The sequence below is a fragment of the Mya arenaria genome, chromosome 14 (assembly GCF_026914265.1).
Source record: "Mya arenaria isolate MELC-2E11 chromosome 14, ASM2691426v1".
Classification (NCBI taxonomy): domain Eukaryota; kingdom Metazoa; phylum Mollusca; class Bivalvia; order Myida; family Myidae; genus Mya; species Mya arenaria.
Window position 1 is genome coordinate 49,641,727 of NC_069135.1, and position 21,009 is coordinate 49,662,735.

The 21,009-nt window shown below is 38.5% G+C and overlaps 1 protein-coding gene across 7 annotated transcripts in view; it reads left to right on the top strand.

The window, feature by feature from the left end:
• LOC128218453 (E3 ubiquitin-protein ligase HUWE1-like) overlaps window positions 1-19,795 on the top strand; it is a 98,046-nt gene extending 78,251 nt beyond the window's left edge. For 5 of the 7 annotated variants that reach the window (XM_052926121.1, XM_052926128.1, XM_052926123.1 and 2 more), the window contains 16 exons: window positions 1,387-1,678; window positions 2,032-2,341; window positions 2,718-3,820; window positions 6,116-6,209; window positions 6,527-6,746; window positions 7,780-7,905; window positions 10,414-10,628; window positions 11,403-11,684; window positions 12,177-12,368; window positions 12,700-12,900; window positions 13,459-13,734; window positions 14,378-14,648; window positions 15,120-15,225; window positions 15,659-15,958; window positions 16,918-17,108; window positions 17,555-19,795. In XM_052926121.1, the coding sequence (XP_052782081.1) occupies window positions 1,387-1,678; window positions 2,032-2,341; window positions 2,718-3,820; window positions 6,116-6,209; window positions 6,527-6,746; window positions 7,780-7,905; window positions 10,414-10,628; window positions 11,403-11,684; window positions 12,177-12,368; window positions 12,700-12,900; window positions 13,459-13,734; window positions 14,378-14,648; window positions 15,120-15,225; window positions 15,659-15,958; window positions 16,918-17,108; window positions 17,555-17,657 (4,282 nt within the window). In that variant the 3' untranslated portion in view covers window positions 17,658-19,795. The remainder of the gene's footprint in view (window positions 1-1,386; window positions 1,679-2,031; window positions 2,342-2,717; window positions 3,821-6,115; window positions 6,210-6,526; window positions 6,747-7,779; window positions 7,906-10,413; window positions 10,629-11,402; window positions 11,685-12,176; window positions 12,369-12,699; window positions 12,901-13,458; window positions 13,735-14,377; window positions 14,649-15,119; window positions 15,226-15,658; window positions 15,959-16,917; window positions 17,109-17,554) is intronic. The other 2 variants (XM_052926124.1, XM_052926122.1) reach the window with 2 other exon arrangements.
• Window positions 19,796-21,009: the final 1,214 nt, after the last annotated feature.

A 21,009-nucleotide genomic window follows, 5' to 3' on the forward strand; every position in this document is an offset into this window, starting at 1 on the left:
ATGTTTAAAGAAGGAATGATTGTGTTGCCCCCACACATGGTCAGAGCAATGATCATGTTGCTTTCACATTTTTATGCCCCCTTTTGAAAAAAGTGGGGTATATTGTTTTGCACATGTCGGTCGGTCGGTCTGTCTGTCTGTCGGTCGGTCGGTCGGAATACCAAATGGTTTCCGATCAATAACTTGAGAACGCTTTGACCGAGGGACCTCATACTTGGTATGTGTATTGGTCATCACCAGCAGATGAACCCTATTGATTTTGAGGTCAGTGGGTCAAAGGTCAAGGTCAGTGTGACCTTTACATGAAAAACGGTTTCCGATCAATAACTTGAGAACGCTTTGACCCAGGAACCTCATACTTGGTAGGTGTATTGGTCATGACCAGCAGATGAACCCTATTGATTTTGAGGTCAGTGGGTCAAAGGTCAAGGTCAGTGTGACCTTAACATGAAAAACGGTTTCCGATCAATAACTTGAGAACGCTTTGACCCAGGGACCTCATACTAGGTAGGCTTATTGGTCATGACCAGCAGATGAACCCTATTGATTTTGAGGTCAAAGGTCAAGGTCAGTGTGACCTTAACATGAAAAACGGTTTCCGATCAATAACTTGAGAACGCTTTGACCCAGGGACCTCATACTAGGTAGGCTTATTGGTCATGACCAGCAGATGAACCCTATTGATTTTGAGGTCAGTGGGTCAAAGGTCAAGGTCAGTGTGACTGTAAGCTGAAAAAAGGTTTTCTGATTGTCCATATTTTATTTTCTTATATAGTAGACAGTAGAAATTTATATGTCACTAAATGCATGAGTTGAAGTATCAGTTTTCAGTGAACATCTAGTTTAATTATGCCCCCCTTCGAAGCAGAGGGGTTATATAATTGCTTTGCACATGTCGGTCGGTCTGTTGGAAGACCAAAGCTTGTCCGAGTGATAACTCAACAATTCCCGGACCTATGGTCATCAAACTTGACATGAAGATTAGGTATGACCAGTAGATGACCTGCCTCATATGCATCCAATGACAAATCAGCTGTCATTTCAGTCCATGCATATTTCATTCAATTGTCCAAATATTTCTGGCAACTTGGCGCTCAGGGGGCATAATGTTTGACAAACATCCCTTGTTTCCTGAGTTTTGCATAATTTCATAGAAATCGGGGGGGGGGGGGGGGGGGGGGTATTAAGTGCCCCCTGGAGGCGGATATATCAAGATTAGTCCCTTCACACCTAGGAGAGGTTTTCAACATTAGTGCTACACTGCTGAAAATATCTTAGGTCCTACGATTCTTGATCTTAAATGGTTTATATAGATTGTGATTTGAAAAAAAAATTGCCGGAGAAATCATTACTTAAAATATGTGACGATATTCTTTTCTATTTCAGCAGTTCAGCAGAGGGTGTGGCCACCTCTGCTGCTCCCCCGGTTGCCAGTTCCAGCTCCCTAGCATCTAGTGAGCAGGGTGCCAGTGGTTCTGCGCCCAGTGTGCCAGAGGGGCTTGATCCCTCATTCCTGGCTGCTCTGCCTGAGAATATACGAGCAGAGGTTATTGCTGATCATCTGCGGATGCAGCGTATACAGCAACGTACAAGGGAACAGCAGCAGAACACGCCCCCTGGGGGTATGGAGGTGAATGCTGAGTTCCTAGCTGCTCTGCCACCCAATATACAGGAGGAGGTGAGTGATTTATAATGCATTTGAATAAGAAGTCAGAGGGAGGTAATGCTTGTCAATAAAGACAGGTTAAGGTAGTCTAGTGGTGAAGGTGTCAGCTTGTTGCCAAAGTTTGTGAGACCAGGCAGACTCATGGTATTTAAAAATGATAGAATACTGGTTTCTACCTAAGAAACATATGCTTATTAACTTTTATAAGCAAGAATACTGGTTTCTACCTAAGAAACATATGCTTATTAACTTTTATAAGCATTGACCACAAATGAATGAGTATAAATTGAAGCAGAAAAAATCATCAAAACCAATACAAACTTAACGTTAATGCATGTAAGGTAACTCTTGGTAATTTTTCCCAGGTGCTAGCCCAGCAGCGTATTGAGCAGGAGCGTATTACGGCCGCCCAGAATCCCACGACCACCAACCCTGAGGCACCTGTGGACCCAGCCAGCTTCTTCGCAACCCTTCCTTCGTCACTCAGACAGTCTGTCTTGGCCGACATGGATGACACCATGATGGCTGTACTGCCCGCTGATCTCGCTGCCGAGGCCCAGGGTCTCCGACGGGAGCTGGAAGACAGACATAGGCGGATCATGCAGGACAGATTGTTCACCCAGCCGGGCTCTAGTGGGTCCCTCTCATCTATATTGAGACATGCGGGTATGCTCGGTAATCTCTCGGGCTATTTAGTACTCTTGCCGTGGTGTTTTCGTACTGCATGCAATACATTGCCTCTAGTCTGCTGATGTTGTGGTGGTTTTATGTCTTGTCAATTCTTATAATGACTTAAAGAAAAAGAAATATTGGTGTTTGTATAAAGTTTTAAGTAATTTTTTTTCTTTTCTCTTTCAGAGTTAATTCAAACACTGAAAAAATAATGTTTATAAAGTGAATATTTTTCCACTCAAGTCTGAATTAGAGCTAAACTGAAGTTTAACTTTTTTGGTTATACTTGTACTTCTTTTAACTTTTTAACGATTGTGTCCTATCTTAAATATGAAAGTTAAAAGGTTGTGAGAAGTTAAACACTCAATTTCCCTTCTAGGAACAATACGCTGCACTTTAAGCCGGAACCAGCGAGCGGGCCAAGGCTTCAGTTTTGGAAATCGGGACCGAGAATTCCTCCCAGCTCTGAAACTGCGGGGCCGACACCTGCTAGACCATGAAGCTCTGACTTGTCTCCTAGTCCTGCTGTTTGTTGACGAACCCAAGCTCAATACGGGACGTCTCCATCGGGTTTTACGAAACTTGTGCTACCACGGGCCCACGCGTGCATGGGTGCTTCAAGCCATGATGTCGATCCTGAATAGAACTGCTGATACCCGGGTTGATGTGGAGGATAAAACAAAGACTCCAAGTAGTGATAAGGGTAAGGGGAAGAAATCTCAGTCACAGACCCCTATGCAAACTGAGGGGCCCTTAGGGTCCAGGATCGAGGCGCGAAGTCAGGGCTCGTGGTTGTCTATTAGCCTTGAGGCTGCTCTTGGTTGCAGGGCGAATGTGTTTCAGATTCAACGAGCCCCAGGTAAGAAGCATACATCAAGTGCCAACGCCATGGTGACTATACACGCTCAAGCTGCGCCTATAGTGTGTAGACATGTGTTAGATGCTCTTATTTCACTAGCTAGGATGTTCCCTAATCACTTTCTGCCTTCCAAGGCTAAAGAGGTGCAAAAATGTGATAGTAAAGATAAAGAAACAGATGCCAAGTCTAAGACTTCTACAAGTGCCACAGGTGCAACGCCCAAAGTAAAATCTATAGAAAAGACTGACTCTAAAACAGAGTCGCGAGAAACAGACTTCTGGGAATTACTAGTGAAACTTGATTCTTTATGCAGTAGTAAAAAAGGCAAAGGAATTCAACGGACACATAGTACTTTAAGCAATGAACACGAACCAGGGTTTAGAGACTTTGACACCTCCCCTATTGGTCAGCTAATGGTCATGCTGTCTCACCCAGTGATCAAACGGAGTCAGCTGCTGACCGATCGTCTCCTCAGATTATTGGGGCTGGTCTCACGGGGCCTGTGTGACAATGGCCCCTCTGTGATAGGGACCACGGGACTTTCGAGGGCACAGGAAGTGACCCCTGCAATTGTGCGCAGAGTGGAGAATACGGCTTCTTCACTGTCACAGGCTGCTGCTCAGGTATGGAGGAGTGACTTTTCACATTCTGTGATTTAAATGGAATTTAATTGCGGTAAATGATTTAAAGGGACTAGACACAGATGATAAATTGCAAGAAAAAAAAATGACATCGTTGTGTACAAGATATTGAATCATACTTACTTATGTATCACATTGCTTACCACACATGCAGTTTTTGGGCATTTGTTCAATTGGTAATTTACAGGGGTTGTCGACCACGTAAATCCCAATAAGGTAAAAAATAGCATTGGTAAATTTATCTGTACTCCTAAACAGGTATGATTTACCATGGGAAACCATAAGCATGATTTTTAAACAGGGAAACACAGATGAGACAACAACATGATTGTTGCGTTCATTCTTTGAATCATGTAAAATGATGTATTATCGGCCTCCTACTATCTCAATTACAATTTTAGTCTTGTTTTGAGGAATTCTGTATTTGCCCATCTTTGGACCATCTGGTGTCTAGTCCCTTTAAGATGATAGTAAACTGCTGGTAGCCTAAACAAACATTGAAAGAATGGAATTTACAGGTACAATCTCAACTTCCAGACACACAAGAGAACAAATTCCTCTTGTAAAACACTGTATATTAATGGAAAGCGTGGGCCATATAATGGTACCTTTAAACAATCCACAAATAGTAATTAAGTTGAATTGTGAATGACTTAAAAAATCTGTTATCATAGTTTATTGAAACACAAGGCTGTGGCACAAGTTTTTTAAACTACTTACAAATTGCAAAGGTCCAATACCTAATCAAGGAATCCAGCATTTAAAAATAAAAATGTATTTACAGAGAAAAGAGAAATATCAAACACTAATTTATGCCAAGCAATTTTTACACAAGATTTAATTTGAAAAGAAGTTTACAGGAATACAGGCCTAAAAAAACTGATTTTGTGTTTATACACATGCATTTGTTTAAATATCTAGTTTTAAAAGCTTTATTCTGATGAAAATTTTAAACACCATTCCCTAATATCATGACAATAAAGTTCTAACAAAGCCTAATATTTTTTTTTAAAAAGCCTACCTATTCTACCGGTTTTTGGACAAGATGTAACCCAAACCTTAATTTTTTTTTAAAAATTTGGGCCCTAATAGATCCACAATACTATTTGTTACAGCCTTCCTTTGAAGGAACCAGGAGTCTGGCCAGACTTCCAAGCCCTAAAACATAGGGGTGTAGGGGGCCATTTCATCATGAGTCATGGGAGCAATTTTTTGAGAAATTTTCAATGGTGGTAGTGCATTGTTTTAAAGCCTATTTTTTTGGCTCTACTGGCCATAGGCCAGAAGAGCTTATGCCATGGTAATGTGTACCTAGTATGTGCATCCGTGCAACTATAAACAATTGCTTGTGTACACAATACAGTCTTCAGTTTTGATTGTATCTCGATGAAACTTGTACATTATCTAGATATCCATTAGAGCTCAGTTCCTTTCGAAAACCAGCCAGATTTGCCCATGCATGCCTAGATTATGGCCCTTGATAGTATAAAAAAATGCTATCGTGTAAACACTAGCTTGTGAACACAATACAGTCTTCAGTTTTGATTGTATCTCGATGAAACTTGTACAGTATCTAGATATCCTTTAGTGCTCGGTTCCTTTCGAAAACCAGCCAGATCCGACCATACATGCCTAGATTATGGGCCTTGAAAGTATTAAAAAATCAGTTGGTCTGTAAACAATTGCTTGTGAACATGATACAGTCTTCAGTTTTGATTGTATCTCGATGAAACTTGTACAGTATTTAGAAATCCATTAGAACTCGGTTTCTTTTGAAAACCAGCCAGATTTGCCCATGCATGCCTGGATTATGGGTCTTGAAATTATAAAAAATGCTATTTTAAGCTAAGTCTATTTTTAGCCAAGACTACTTGAGCGAAGTCTATTTTTAGCCAAGTTTACATGTAAAGTCACAATTGCTTGTGAAGGTTTGTTCAAATTATGCCCCTGGGGTCATTACTAATCTGCTTACAACACTTCCTGTCCTCAGATGTTGAACGTGCAGCATTTTCAGCTAACCCAAACACTAAAAGTGAACTATATATTTGTTGCCTATTACTCAAACGTACATGCTCTGGATTGAAAATGACCACAAGAGCCATGCCAGTAGAGCATAGGCCCTTTTGGGCCTCTTGTTTAGGTACAAAATGGCCCCTTGGGAGAGCCTAAATTTAAGAATCTCGCTCATTTTAATGTTAAACCCTGTACAATGCATGCTTTTGAAGGGCATTTAAACTACATGCTAACAGAATGATATCATTTCTGTTATTCCGCCAGGCAACGGGTGGAGAGACCAACAGTCTACCTGCCACTCCGGCAGCCACCACAGACACTCAAAAGAAAACAGAGGCAGTGGAAACTGGGAAGAAAGGTGGGTTAAATGAGAAGACTTTTTATTATTTCAGTGGTTGAAATTAACATAAGCCCACTGGCCCTGCACTGGTAAAATGTCTTCCAGGCTTGCTAAAATCCTGAATTTTATATAGCAAGGCTTGTTAAAAAGTTTGATGCCGAGCAATAGTATAAGAATTCAGGCTTGTTCATCCAAAAGACTTATTTCAATGACTTTTTATTTGAAAAGACTTATTGTCAATTTAGGAAAACAAAAAAACAAGCAGTTTTGTAAAGCCAACCCATACACATAATTATTTATAAGACTGATGGATTATTCACAATATCATTATACAGAGCCCGAAAAGGAGGAGGAGGAAGCCCCCATCTTAGAACGCCAGCTCGCGACGGCCGTGGAGGTCCTCACTTCAAAGGCATGTTCAGAGGAGGGCCTGGAAGATGCCACAACACTTCTGCTGCAAGTTTCAATGGCAAACCGTGCCACACGCTCCTCTGTGCTTGATATGCTGCTAGGCGGGGCACGGCAAGTTGGACTGAGTGTCTGCCAACACATTAGGTATGCAGATATATGTACACTCATGTTTGTGATTGCTTAGACTCTGATGAATGAAGTTCATATGAATAAAATTAACCAGTTTAACATGATTTAAAATGGGCTACTTGGCTTGTCCCTGTAGTTTTATTTTGTTTTGTTGACCAAAAAATTACAAGGGTTGAGCCAGATTTTTAAAGTCAGGATGCTGCAGAGGAGAGAAACGGTGTGAAAAGGGCACATTGTGTCCGATATGTAATCAAAACATTAAAATATTTGACTGTCTTAAGCATTGAATTCCATGAAGCCAGAAGGGTGCTCATGCTTGTCTCCATGAAGGCAAAATGGTGCTACCAAAAAAGGATAGGGTGGATCGCCCTTCTGTAACACTTAAGCTTAAACCCTAAAATTATGAATTCCTCTCCTGCTAAGGTTTCTTTAGGAATCCTGCTCAATACAATTGAGTACTCTAGAGTGCACAGTGGAGTTACTTCTGGAATACCTGAAACTATAAGTTAAATGCCTGGGCCTACAATGCTGAATGGGGATCTACGACTACATTGGTATATCATATGACACCAGTCCTTGATGCTAGTGATGTTTTGATGAATGATTACCATTGAAAATTGATTGGTTGGGCCTGAAATTGGCAACAATCGATTGTTTTTGGTCGAGTTGTTTTTCTTCTTTCCTCTCATTATTTGCGTTCTGTTAATTTCAGCCAATTTTCTCCTATGAGTTTGTTCATGCATTTGGAAGTGTTCAGTTGTTACCATTAACAATATGGCTAAAAGCAACAACAGCACTAATTAACTTCAGACATACGCATAGTTAAGAGATATTGTACAAGAATATAATTAATGTATTGTCAATAACAGATTGTACTATCGATAATCAATATTCAAGTAACCGATTATCAATAGTACAAACATGAACCAATTCCCAACACTACTTGATACAATACAAAGAATGCAAATACAATATCTGAAATGCTAATTTTATGTCAGAGATTATTTTTATACAGAAATGATACCCTAAATTCCTTTGTTGGTTTCAGGCTTCTGTTTGAGGAGTTGGTGAGCCTAAGGGAGAAACAGACAGGATTGGAACCAGACCTGTCAGAAGAGGGCCGGGATCAAGATGTCGTCCAGTCAGGACAGGGCAAGGGGGTGCTGCAAGACAAGTAAGGAGTTTGGGCTCGTCTAGCATTCAAATATTGTTTTAGTGGTTAGTGTGTCTGAGTCTGGGCTGGTATTTATAAAGCATGTAAAGTCATTCCCTAAGTCACTTTCATCATTTAAGTATCTCATTGGTCATATGATATCGGTATTTTCATTGACCATATTGAAAAAAAAAAAAACTTCAATGTTAAAAACATGTATTAATTTCTTTCTAATTTAACTATGAAATTTTTAAAAAAATCGACATGAGTAAAGAAATGACTTAAGAATTTTTTGAATGCATCCCCTGGATTAGAATGTTATGGATTCAATCCCCACTCAGAGCTTGGTCAATGATAGAACTGGTCATCACCTAGAAATGGTAAATTGTTCTTAATCACATGCAAAGCAGATTTTAAAGCTCATCCCAGAATCAAGCTCCACGTCAAATAAATATTATCATCTTCTTTCAATATTTTACAGAAAAATGAATTGTGAAAACATGTGATTTTACTAAACTTTTGATATTATGTTTTATATCAGTTGAGATTGAGATTTGACTTGAGTATGTTCATTTTATTATGTCTCCCCCTCTCTGGGGGAGACATATTGTTTTTGCCCTGTCCGTCAGTCCGGTAGTCCGTCAGTCCGTCCGTACGTCACACTTCGTTTCCGATCGATAACTGGAAAACCGCATGACCTAGGATCACCAAACTTGGTAGGGAGGTTGGTCATGAGGTGTAGAAGATCCCTATTGTTTTTGGGGTCACTAGGTCAAAGGTCAAGGTCGCGGCGACCCCCAATGTAAAAAACATTTCCGCTCAATATCTTGACAATGGTTTGACCTAGGTTCACCAAACTTGGTAGGGAGGTTGGTCATGAGGTGTAGAAGATCCCTATTGTTTTTGGGGTCACTAGGTCAAAGGTCAAGGTCGCGGCGACCCCCAATGTAAAAAACATTTCCGCTCAATATCTTGAGAATGGTTTGACCTAGGTTCACCAAACTTAGTAGGGAGGTTGGTCGTGAGGTGTAGAGGATCCCTATTGTTTTTGGGGTCACTAGGTCAAAGGTCAAGGTCGCGGCGACCCCCAATGTAAAAAACATTTCCGCTCAATATCTTGAGAATGGTTTGACCTAGGTTCACCAAACTTGGTAGGGAGGTTGGTCGTGAGGTGTAGAGGATCCCTATTGTTTTGGGGGTCACTAGGTCAAAGGTCAAGGTCGCGGCGACCCCCAATGTAAAAAACATTTCCGCTCAATATCTTGAGAATGGTTTGACCTAGGTTCACCAAACTTGGTAGGGAGGTTGGTCGTGAGGTGTAGAGGATCCCTATTGTTTTTGGGGTCACTAGGTCAAAGGTCAAGGTCGCGGCGACCCCCAATATAAAAAACATTTCTGCTCAAAATCTTGAGAACGGTTTGACCTAGGTTCACCAAACTTGGTAGGGAGGTTGGTCGTGAGGTGTAGAAGATCCCTATTGTTTTTGGGGTCACTAGGTCAAAGGTCAAGGTCGCGGCGACCCCCAATGTAAAAAACATTTCCGCTCAATATCTTGAGAATGGTTTGACCTAGGTTCACCAAACTTGGTAGGGAGGTTGATCATGAGGTTTAGAAAACTCCTATATTTTGGGGGGTCACAAGGTCAAAGGTCAACGTCGCTGTGACCTCTAATGTAAAAAAATATTTCCGTGCAATATCAGGAGAATGCTTTGATCTAGGTTCACCAAACTTTGAAGTGAGGTTGGTCATGATGTCTAGTTGGGGCCTGGCTTTTTCATTTTGGAAAATTGAGGTGTTTAGTGATGATTTAATGCGTAAACACTTCTCGCTTGTTTATTCGAAATAATGGGCGATAAAAAATTACATTAAGAAACTAGAACAGCAGTAGCACAAACATTGATTCTATGATTTTTATTATTATTTCTTTGTTATATACTTTTAGGGGAACAAATTTCTAAAAATTGGGGAACAACTGATTGTTTTTTTATGGGGACATATATAGCTAAATTTTGGCCTTGGCAAATAATGGTGCAAAAGCCCTGTGGGCCATTTTAATAAAGATTTTAGTCGTAAATTGAAATTACCTTAGTGTCATCTATATAGTTTTATTATTTTGCTCCATACTTAAGTGAATTGAACTACAGTTTTAAAAAGGATCATAAAGGAATCAATGTGTTGCCATATGTAACTTTTAAAGAATAATGATATCAAATGATAATGTCAATCAACCTATCCCGCAACAACGAATCACTGAAACCTGTTAGTAATGCTTTTTAAAATTGTTGTCTTCAAAGACGATATTTGAGCAAATATTGACATTTGCTGAAAGGTTCAAGCCTTCAGTATCATAGATTTAACACTCCTAATTATTTGCCACACTTTATTTCTTAGTAAAAAAAGTGCATTTTACAAAGCATGAGCGAATCCCTTTAAACAGATTGAAGATTATAGATATTACAACTAAAATTCTTGTGTTGAAACCGCCACTGAAAATATTTACTTTTATCATTCACCACCTTTATTCCTCAGGTATACTGGTCATTCTGTGATTGTCATGGCCCCAAAGAAATTGAAGACCGGGAGAGAGCTTCAGCTGGCCTCCATGTCGAAGCTTACAAGCAAGTCTTCAAGCCAGCATTTCTTCCTTCGCATAATCAAGGTGATCATACAGCTGCGGGAGGCAGCACGCTCTGCCAATAAGGTGAAGAAGGTCTCTGGAGCGTCTGCTGCAGCTGCTGGCACTGGTAAGCATTGAATTAGGAAAAATCTGTCACAGGTTACTTGAGGATCTCAGGGTGTTGAGCAAATATGTGAAAGATAAAACTGTGAAGTGGAATATGTTTATAATATTTACACATGTTACTATATATAGTAACATTTTACTATAGAAAAAAATAAATGGATTTTTGTTTCCACGGATGAGATTATAATGGCACGTGAGGGTGATTATGGCATAATTTCCCAACAGAGGAGAGCATAAAATACATGTTATTTAGCAGTTGTCTAAATTTGCACAAGTTGCCTGCTAACTATGGACAGGTGAAACAGTTGTGGGGCTTGTTATTAACTACTGGTTGAGAGTATTTCTTTGTTTTTGTCTGTACATTATCTCCCATATTTGAGACCAGTAGGCGGAGCTTAACTATTCAGTAACTAGCATATGGATAAATAACAATGATATTCACATATTGTATGCAACCGACACTAATTATTAAACATTGTCCCCGACATCATGAAACAACATAGTTATGTCAGTCACTACCTTCATGATTGAATTTGTTGAACTAATTTCAATTGCTCAGAATAGCCAACCAACTGGTACTTAACAAAACATGAACTTAAAAAAGTTTAATTACTTGATTGATCCAGAAGTCTAATGTTGCTGACTGCTTACATGACTGCTTTGCTTGATATCCTTGACACTGAATTTTTACCAATCAGAAAAATCAAAGTGAGATATTGATATATTAATTATATCTGTTATCATTTTACACAAGCGACCATTACCCATTCTCCAGGTGCCAGTTCTCGTCACCTACGTGATATCGGGGAAGCCATGGCTCTGTTGGAGGCTGAAGCTGACGCCATTATGCAGTTTGTGACTCGTCGTCGTGACGGAAGCAACCACGCGCCACCAGCTGTTGAGATAAACATTCAGGATGCGGGAGAGGATGGGAATGACGCGGACACCCCACATGTGCCGCCGCCTGTACATGGAGCGGTGGGGCTCGGGGCCGAAGAGGAAGGGGCCGGGGCAGCTGAACAGGAGGGGGAGGCACCCATGGAGACCGACAAGCCTGGTAATATATGTAAATCCAATGACTGTGTGTGGTTGAAAACGTGTATTTGAGTGTTGTTTATGGAAGTTTAGGCAAAATAGAGATAAACAATACAATCTTTGTTGATGTATTGAAGAATATTTCCTTGAGTATAAAAATTCATAATGTAGAATGACTTGACTTGAAATTAAGGTCAAACCGATGGCATACATATCTGAAAAAATAATGTTAAAATGAATTTGGTTGTAGAAGAAGTGAATGTTTATCACAAAGGGGTTACTTTGATGACATTGCTCAATACATGTATACAAACCTACATGTACAGTTTCATGATAATGCATATGTTGGAAATAGTTCATGAACATTGAACTCCCACACAATAACCTCTCGGGAGTCGGAACCTCCCAATGCATCTAATGAGGTCAAATTTTAGAAACTGGGGGATGTCTGGGGCAGATGTTATGTGGAGCTTTATAAAGTAGCCAATATTGTCATAGTCACTTTTTTCTGCAGGTACTTCCGGAGAGTCGGAACCTCCCAAGGAGACAAACGAGGTCCAACTGCCACGCCTAAGTGAGCAACTAGGGCTGGAAGAACTGTGGGTGCACCTTGGCGAATGTCTTACGGAGCTAGACAAAACGCCCGACCACCATGCTGTCCTCATCCTTCAGCCCGCTGTTGAGGCTTTCTTCCTGGTTCACGCTGGTAGGTGACTTTCAAGTGTTGAATGTAATTTTCACACTAAAATTGGCTTACAATGAAATATGTTGATCTCTTCTTTTGAACTGCCAATTTGAGTTAAAACATCCATTAACTCTAGACATTTGATTTGTGTATCCGGATATTTAGTCTTGATTTCATGGATTTCATTAGCTGACTGGTCAGCGATAGTAAGTACGTAGAAAAGTTATGACAGTGATGATGGGATTAACAAATATAAGCTTCAATGTATGTGGTTCTTGGTACCTGAGAGGAAATGGTTGTATTATGTATTTCTAGAATCACATTTAAAATGAGAATTTAAAAACCTTTTCAGGAGAGAAGGAAGGCAAGGGCAAGGAATCGGGCCCAGCAAAGCGTGAAGACCAGCTCGCCCATCTTAATGTAGACATGCCGGCCTCACCCCAACCCTCTGGTTCAGCTGTTGACCGCCCAGGACTCAATCGGGAAAACAGTATGCAGACAAGCATCACAGCCTCCCTGCCTCCCGATGCCCAGAAGTTCTTAAGATTTGCTGGTATGTGTGAGAGAAAAAAAATCATTGTATACTTTTGTTTGACTTATAGTGAGATGGGAAACCTATTTTATGGTTTGTAGCAAGTAATAATTATCAGGGATGACAACTTTCAATATTATTTCTGAATCCTTGATTTGGAGTCTTTAAATTCAGAATGCTGTATATTTCTTGTTTTCTTGCTGGAAAATTTATAATTGCATTAAACTTTTATTAAAAAGTACCTTGAAATGGAGATAATGAGCTTAAAAGACATTTGAAAAGGGGTCATAAAAGGGATCATAGCCCCTTAAACCTGCTTATGGCCTGATTCCCTCTTACTCAAACTAAATATTCAGGATTGGCATTTTTGGGTGAGTTACCATGCCTGGTCTATGGAGTTGATAGTCAATGAAAGTCAATGATGCACACCTCATTAAAATGTTACCAAGTGTACTTGAAAATATAACTTATTTGAACAACATTCTTATCTAATATGTAAACATGAACCTGAGCATGAATGTATGTTGTTTAATTATCGAAAATTTGCAAAACTGAATATTATGTTACTTTGATCAACAGAGACCCATCGAACAGTGTTGAACCAGATACTTCGTCAGTCGACCACTCCTCTGACAGATGGCCCGTTCTCTGTGCTGGTTGACCACACAAGGATTCTCGACTTTGATGTGAAGCGACGCTACTTCCGACAGGAGCTAGACAGGATGGATCGAGGCATGAGGCGCGAGGATCTGGCTGTGCACGTGAGACGAGAGCATGTGTTTGAAGATTCATTCAGGGAGTTGTTCCGGAGATCTGCTGATGAATGGAAACATAGATTCTACATTGTGTTTGAAGGTAAAAAGGGTGGATATTTTGAGATTTGCTTGATATGTTTGTATCTAGACATGGAGAGTAGGGTTGCCTTTAACTGCTGCACTAATGCAGTCATCACTGTATTATACAGTGATCAGGTATTGAAATTGAGATTTTCTTGTACAAGACCTGAAAACTATATGTTCATTTAACTGTATGCTTTTCTTGAACAAGCCAAACTATATAAACATATAACAAAACTCAAAAAGTTTTACAAGCTTGGCATCGACTAGGACTTGCAATATTGTGCTTACTTCGAACACTGAGTGATTGAGCACTGAAAAATTGTATATGTTGATTTAGGGCTATTCCAGTAAAACATATAACCCTGGGGGGAAGGCAATTAATTTCTTAGTATATGGGTGGGTGTCTTTTTTCACTAATTTCGAACCCAAAAGTGTAAATTTGCTTCTGCATAGTTCAATATTGCCTTCCCCCAGGGGTTTTTATGTTTAAATAGAATAGCCCTAACCAATTTCTTTATATCAGTACTCTATGTGATGTGGTTTTCATCAAAGTGTCACTAAGCATAATTTAAGTATTTGAGAGTAGTTTAATCATTATGTCCATGAAAAAATCATATTCCAAAATTATATAATTTGTAATATCAAATTTGCAACACCAGGTGAGGATGGACAGGATGCAGGTGGGCTTCTGCGAGAATGGTACATCATCATCGCCCGTGAGATATTCAACCCAATGTACGCCCTCTTCACCATCTCGCCCGGCGATCGCGTCACCTACACCATCAACACTCTATCCCACTGTAACAGCAACCATCTCAGCTACTTTAAGTTTGTTGGCCGCATCATCGCCAAGGCCATCTACGATAACAAGCTCATGGAATGCTACTTTACCCGGTCCTTCTACAAGCATATTATTGGCCAGGCTGTCAAGTAAGAGTCTATTTCTCACCTATTCCCTATGTGGAGTATGTTTTACATTTAAATTGATATTTTGATTAAAGGATTTAGATTGGTTAGGGGAAGAGTAAAAATGGGGAAAAAAAAACTGGATGCATTACAACAGTTATATTTATTATGAATGGTATGGTTGAATAATCAATCAAATATCATGAGGGAATCCATGCATTATCTTAATAAAAAGGTGTTAGGAAATGTTCTTTTACAATAGTAGTACATAATGACAAAGTATTGCGAAACAAAAATTCAAAATAAAGCATGTAGAGAAATACCCGCGTAAATGATGAACAAAAAAACTGGCAAGGTTTGTGTTCACTGTCATACATGTGACTGCTACAAAAATTTAGTAAGGTAAAACAGTCTTTTAGCAAGTCATGTTAATACAATCAATCAACTTAATAGTTTCAACGTAAATGAAACTTAATCTTGATGTTCTTCTCCCAGGCACACTGACATGGAGAGTGAGGACCACTCATTCTATAAGAGTCTTGTATTCCTGCTCGAGAACAACGTCAAGGACCTCGGCTATGAGCTCACATTCAGCACTGAGGTAGGGTGTCATGTTGTGTACTTTCTGTTTGGTATGATGTGAATGTCTTTTGGAATTATGTTTTTACGTAAGCCTTCTTTTCGTTTCTATCCCTTGACATAGAGCGACGGGCAAAACATTGGTTAAGAGCATGTCTTAAGAAAAAATAAATATTTGTCCACAACTTTGTGTACCAATATAATGGTTACACATAAAGTTTACATGCATGTTTCAATCAGGAATTGTTTTATGTTCTTGAATACACCCAGAAATACATGTTGCTATAATTTACCAATGATGTTATATCACGAACCTATCAATATCCGTGCCTATAAATATCTGTGGTTATAAACATGAAATAACATGGGGTAAACAATTGAGAAAATTGAAAATATTGAAAAGCAGAATGCATTAGTCATTCAGTAACAAATAACTCCTGTTATCTATTTCCCAGATTCAAGAGTTTGGTGTGAACCAGATCAGGGACCTGATTCCTGACGGTCAAAACATCTTAGTTACGGAACAAACAAAGTATGATTACGTCAAGTACGTGTGCCAGATGAAGATGACCGGGGCTATACGGCAGCAACTGAATGCTTTCATGGAGGGGTTCTACGATATCATCCCGAAGAAGCTCATCTCCATTTTCAACGAACAGGAGCTAGAATTGTTGATATGTGGACTGCCAACAATTGATATTGATGATCTGAAGTCAAACACTGAATATCACAAGTATCAACAGACATCATTGCAGGTTAGACAACCCTTTTTGTAACCTGAAAAGCAAGGCTGACTTTTTATTTGGCTTCGACTTTATAATCGACGATGTCAACTCTCTTGTTTCCCATTGGTAACTTGAATGACTTATTTTACAGCCTTTAAAGCTGCACTCTCAAAGATATTCCATCTTTACAACTTTTTTATTTTTTGTCTTGGAGAGAGCAAATTTTTGCGTAAATCTCTGCAAACCATTAATATAAGATTGCTGACAAAAAAATCAGATCGTAGATATTCATATTTCCGTTCGAAAATTTATGTTTTATGGCTAAAAGAAAAATGCATAAAACATCAATTTTTGAACTTAAATATAAAAATCTGCGATCTAATTTTTTGTCAGCACTCTTATATAACTGGTTCTCATGGATTTTCGCAAAAATTGGCTCGTTCCAAGACAAAAAAAAATAAAATTGTCAAAACATTCAATCTGTGAGAGTGCAGCTTTAAACTATTCCCATTGGTCATGGTCATTAACTGAACACTACTGATTTTGGGTCAGTAGGTCAAATGTTAAGGTCAAGGTTACCTTTGTACTGCTAACAGGAGTGATGTCCAATTTTGCGGAATTTTAGATATGCTGACTTTGTTTCATAGATGAGAACAGACCAATTCATGACTGCTTAGATCTTGAATCCTGTGTTGCACCTATACATTTAAATAATAGTACATTAGATGTTAAACACTGACTTTTACTATCTGATTTTGATGCACTTTTTCACTCCTCTAATTTTAATAAATAACCAGGTCAAAGGTCAAATGTTGGTATAGTGTTGTTCCTGTTGTTGTCATCAGCATCCCAAAACCTTAATGTTAGCCACAACTGGAAATTAACTTGAAACTTAGCAGGCAAGTTTCACCATGTGTAGCAAGTCCCATAACTGTGGCTTATGTAGTTCATTGAAGGCCTCGACAATACTGTTATCCTCTCATTTTCAGATTCAGTGGTTCTGGCGAGCACTGCGATCATTTGATCAGGCAGACCGTGCCCGATTCCTGCAGTTTGTGACAGGAACGTCCAAGGTGCCGCTGCAAGGTTTCGCCCATCTTGAGGGTATGAACGGGACACAAAAGTTCCAGATACATCGGGATGATCGCTCCACAGACAGGCTACCTGCGGCACACACATGGTGGGTACACTGTGGTTTTTGCATACAATTCCAATACAAGAGTAGTTTTAACAGTAGTAACTGTTCATGCAGGGTTTTTGTGCTAAATGAGTCTTCACAGGTGTTTTGTTGTCGTTTAACTGTTCACTGTTGGCTTATCTTTCAAAATGGACTGACAATTTCAGTTATGACCAGCAGTTATTTTTCTTTCATCCTAATATGATTACAGTAGGTGGCAAACCAAAGACCTACTACTTATAAATAAACGTGGATACCTCTGTTAATTTATTTCAACTGTTTACAATGGCATTAATAATCTTTCAAGAATCATACATTCATTGATTTTTACAAACTCAAAAGACAAAGAATGGTAAGCTTGGACAATTTGATTTTTTAGCATAAACATTTGCATATATGTGCATTCGTTGTTATTGTTACTTATGTCTTTATTTCTATTTCATTTCCAGTTTCAACCAGCTGGACCTTCCGGCCTACGAGACGTATGACAAACTGCGCCATATGCTGTTGTTGGCCATTAACGAATGCTCAGAAGGCTTCGGGCTCGCTTAGACTGTCTTACCATGAGGTTTTGGATTGTGAAAACCTTTTTCTGTCTGAGGGATTTGAGCTTGAATAGACGTCTTAAACTGAGAGCTCGCTTTGACTTACACTTTCACTAAGCGCGTTATAGACTGGCATATGTGTTTTTCAGTGAGTGCATTTAATTTGTGCAGGTGTAACTCACTGAATGTTTTAGGCTTGCAAAGACCCCTCAGTTCAGTGGGTTAGGCTCACGTAGACATCATTTACGGAGAGCCGTGGACTTGCGTAGACATCTCTCACTTTGTGCAATTTACACAACTATTCACAGATTGTTGATAATCGTGATCTTTATCTATAAATATTGAACAATTTTTCATTTTGACAATGTGTACACATGCACTTGTATTATACTATGTTTTGAGTACAATTCTCTCTATTTTCTGCTGTTAATGGTGAACATAATTGTGATTATCATTATGAATAGTGTTGTTTTGTTTTGTACATCATTGGTTCATTTGTTTGTTATTTAAACTATCCTTATTGACGTCTACTTGTGCATGTATGTGTTAGTGCTCAGCTTGGAAGAGATACAAATATCTTCATTTATGTACATGGTGTTAAGAAAGGAACAAATATTAAGTGCTTTATTTTTTGTGATTTAACATTTAGTGCAATTCATGAGCTACTGTTTAGTTACCATTGTGTTAGCTGAAGAGCTGTAATTTGCTGTATACTGTTAAAGATACAAACTTTAAAGTGCTATATTTTTTTGATTGAACTTAAAATTTATAAGCTAGGATTTAGTTTCCATTCACAATTTGCATCATGTGACGGCCAAACATAGATTTGCTGCATTTGTGAATTGTACTTCATCATAATTATTTATTAACTGGTAGTGCTAACCTCAATTCTTGATTTTCAATGTCATTTGAATATGAAATATTAACAAAGGAATATTTAAGCGTAAAAGCAGACTCTGGAAAAATTCTGTGACATGGGAAAGCGTGTCGTAGGCAGATGATGAACCATTGAAGATTAAGTGTAAGACTGACAAATGTAACTACTAGTTTATATGTAGTTACCTAGTCTTGTCCTTGGCCATAGAAATGTATTGGCTATCTCCTTGCTAGTTCCGTGTAGGCAACGACAACATGAAGAGGTATGTGCTGCATAGCATGTTTCAGAAATCGTCGTTTTGTAAAAAATGTTTGAATACATGTCTGTGGATTGAGGGAAAGGTCGGAATTGAACACTTTGCATTTAAATACTAGAACTTGTTATTACTAACAATTGTTATATTGTATATTGTTTATACATGTATATTGTTTATACATGTATATTGATTTCTTCATTGTTTTCAACTTTAGTCTGTGTAGATTTGTTATATATATTTTGCAGATATTCATGAATGCATTAACTCCAGTGCTATGTTAAGGAATGTATGCTGTTGGTATTCAATATTGTGGTATATGTTACTTGTGTAAAACTTGACTTGTTGGGCTAGGGTCTTGCTTCTTTAGAGGAAAAACGAACATCTGAACACACAATGGAGATTCTTCAGACTGCTTGCCTAAAACTTAATGTAAATCATTCAATCAGAAAATTGAAAGTATTCTCAGAATTCAGCTGTTCTTTTAAAAAACAAATGAACATGTGATATACCCATACAAAGGGATTTGGTTTATAAAAATCATGTCAAAGTTCTACCAGAATAATCTAGGATCTGAATTGATTCAAGAAATTCTAAACAAAGGAAAGAAAATTACAATCGTGTTTGTTAAAAAGCAAATCCTCAAAGGCCCAAATATGTTGGGTTGCCTGCAAGTTTTGTTTATATTATTATAGTGCTACTATTGTGTCACTTCGAATTGCCTTTGTTGATGTTTGACACTAGTAGCTTATTTAAAACATACATTTATCAAATTTATGAAGAATTCGTACAAAATGAAGTAAAAGTAAGTTTTTGTAACACTCATATCTAGCCGGTATTGACCTGGTCTAATATATGTTAAAACTAGTTAATTTGTAATGTCCAAGTATACTTACATGTACAGATATACAATTCTAAATTGAAGAATGTGTTAATATAAGTGAAAACTATGGATGACTTGTCTTGAAGCCTGTTACATTTGTCTGATTCTTTGTAAATAAATCATGTTTTGAAACTGGTTCTTATTGTTTTTAGCAGGGAATCAAGTTAGAATGACAGACATTCAAAGTGACACTCTTATTCAAAATCAGTACATACACACATATAACAAATATAATTTTTGAGTGGTACATCTTTAACTACTTACTAAATAATGCATTAATGGAAAATATTAATTACTGATAACAAGTTTTTAACCATGTTTTTAATAGTTGAAAATGATTCCTGAGTGCTGAAAGATTTACTGGGTCTACTATCATCTCATAAGGAAGCAAGGTCTACTATCATCTCATAAGGAAGCAAGGTCTACTATCATCTCATAAGGAAGCAAGGTCTACTATCATCTCATAAGGAAGCAAGGTCTACTATCATCTCATAAGGAAGCAAGGTCTACTATCATCTCATAAGGAAGCAAGGTCTACTATCATCTCATAAGGAAGCAAGGTCTACTATCATCTCATAAGGAAGCAAGGTCTACTATCATCTCATAAGGAAGCAAGGTCTACTATCATCTCATAAGGAAGCAAGGTCTACTATCATCTCATAAGGAAGCAAGGTCTACTATCATCTCATAAGGAAGCAAGGTCTACTATCATCTCAGAAGGAAGCAAGGTCTACTATCATCTCATAAGGAAGCAAGGTCTACTATCATCTCATAAGGAAGCAAGGTCTACTATCATCTCATAAGGAAGCAAGGTCTACTATCATCTCATAAGGAAGCAAGGTCTACTATCATCTCATAAGGAAGCAAGGTCTACTATCATCTCATAAGGAAGCAAGGTCTACTATCATCTCATAAGGAAGCAAGGTCTACTATCATCTCATAAGGAAGCAAGGTCTACTATCATCTCATAAGGAAGCAAGGTCTACTATCATCTCATAAGGAAGCAAGGTCTACTATCATCTCATAAGGAAGCAAGGTCTACTATCATCTCATAAGGAAGCAAGGTCTACTATCATCTCATAAGGAAGCAAGGTCTACTATCATCTCATAAGGAAGCAAGGTCTACTATCATCTCATAAGGAAGCAAGGTCTACTATCATCTCATAAGGAAGCAAGGTCTACTATCATCTCATAAGGAAGCAAGGTCTACTATCATCTCATAAGGAAGCAATACCGTGATTTCTGAACCTTTCTTTTAAATTAAACTCCATGTTTCCATCATAAGAACGATTGTTTTCGACATTGATTCATCTTTTTTGGTATATCAAAACAGTTGTATTAATTGT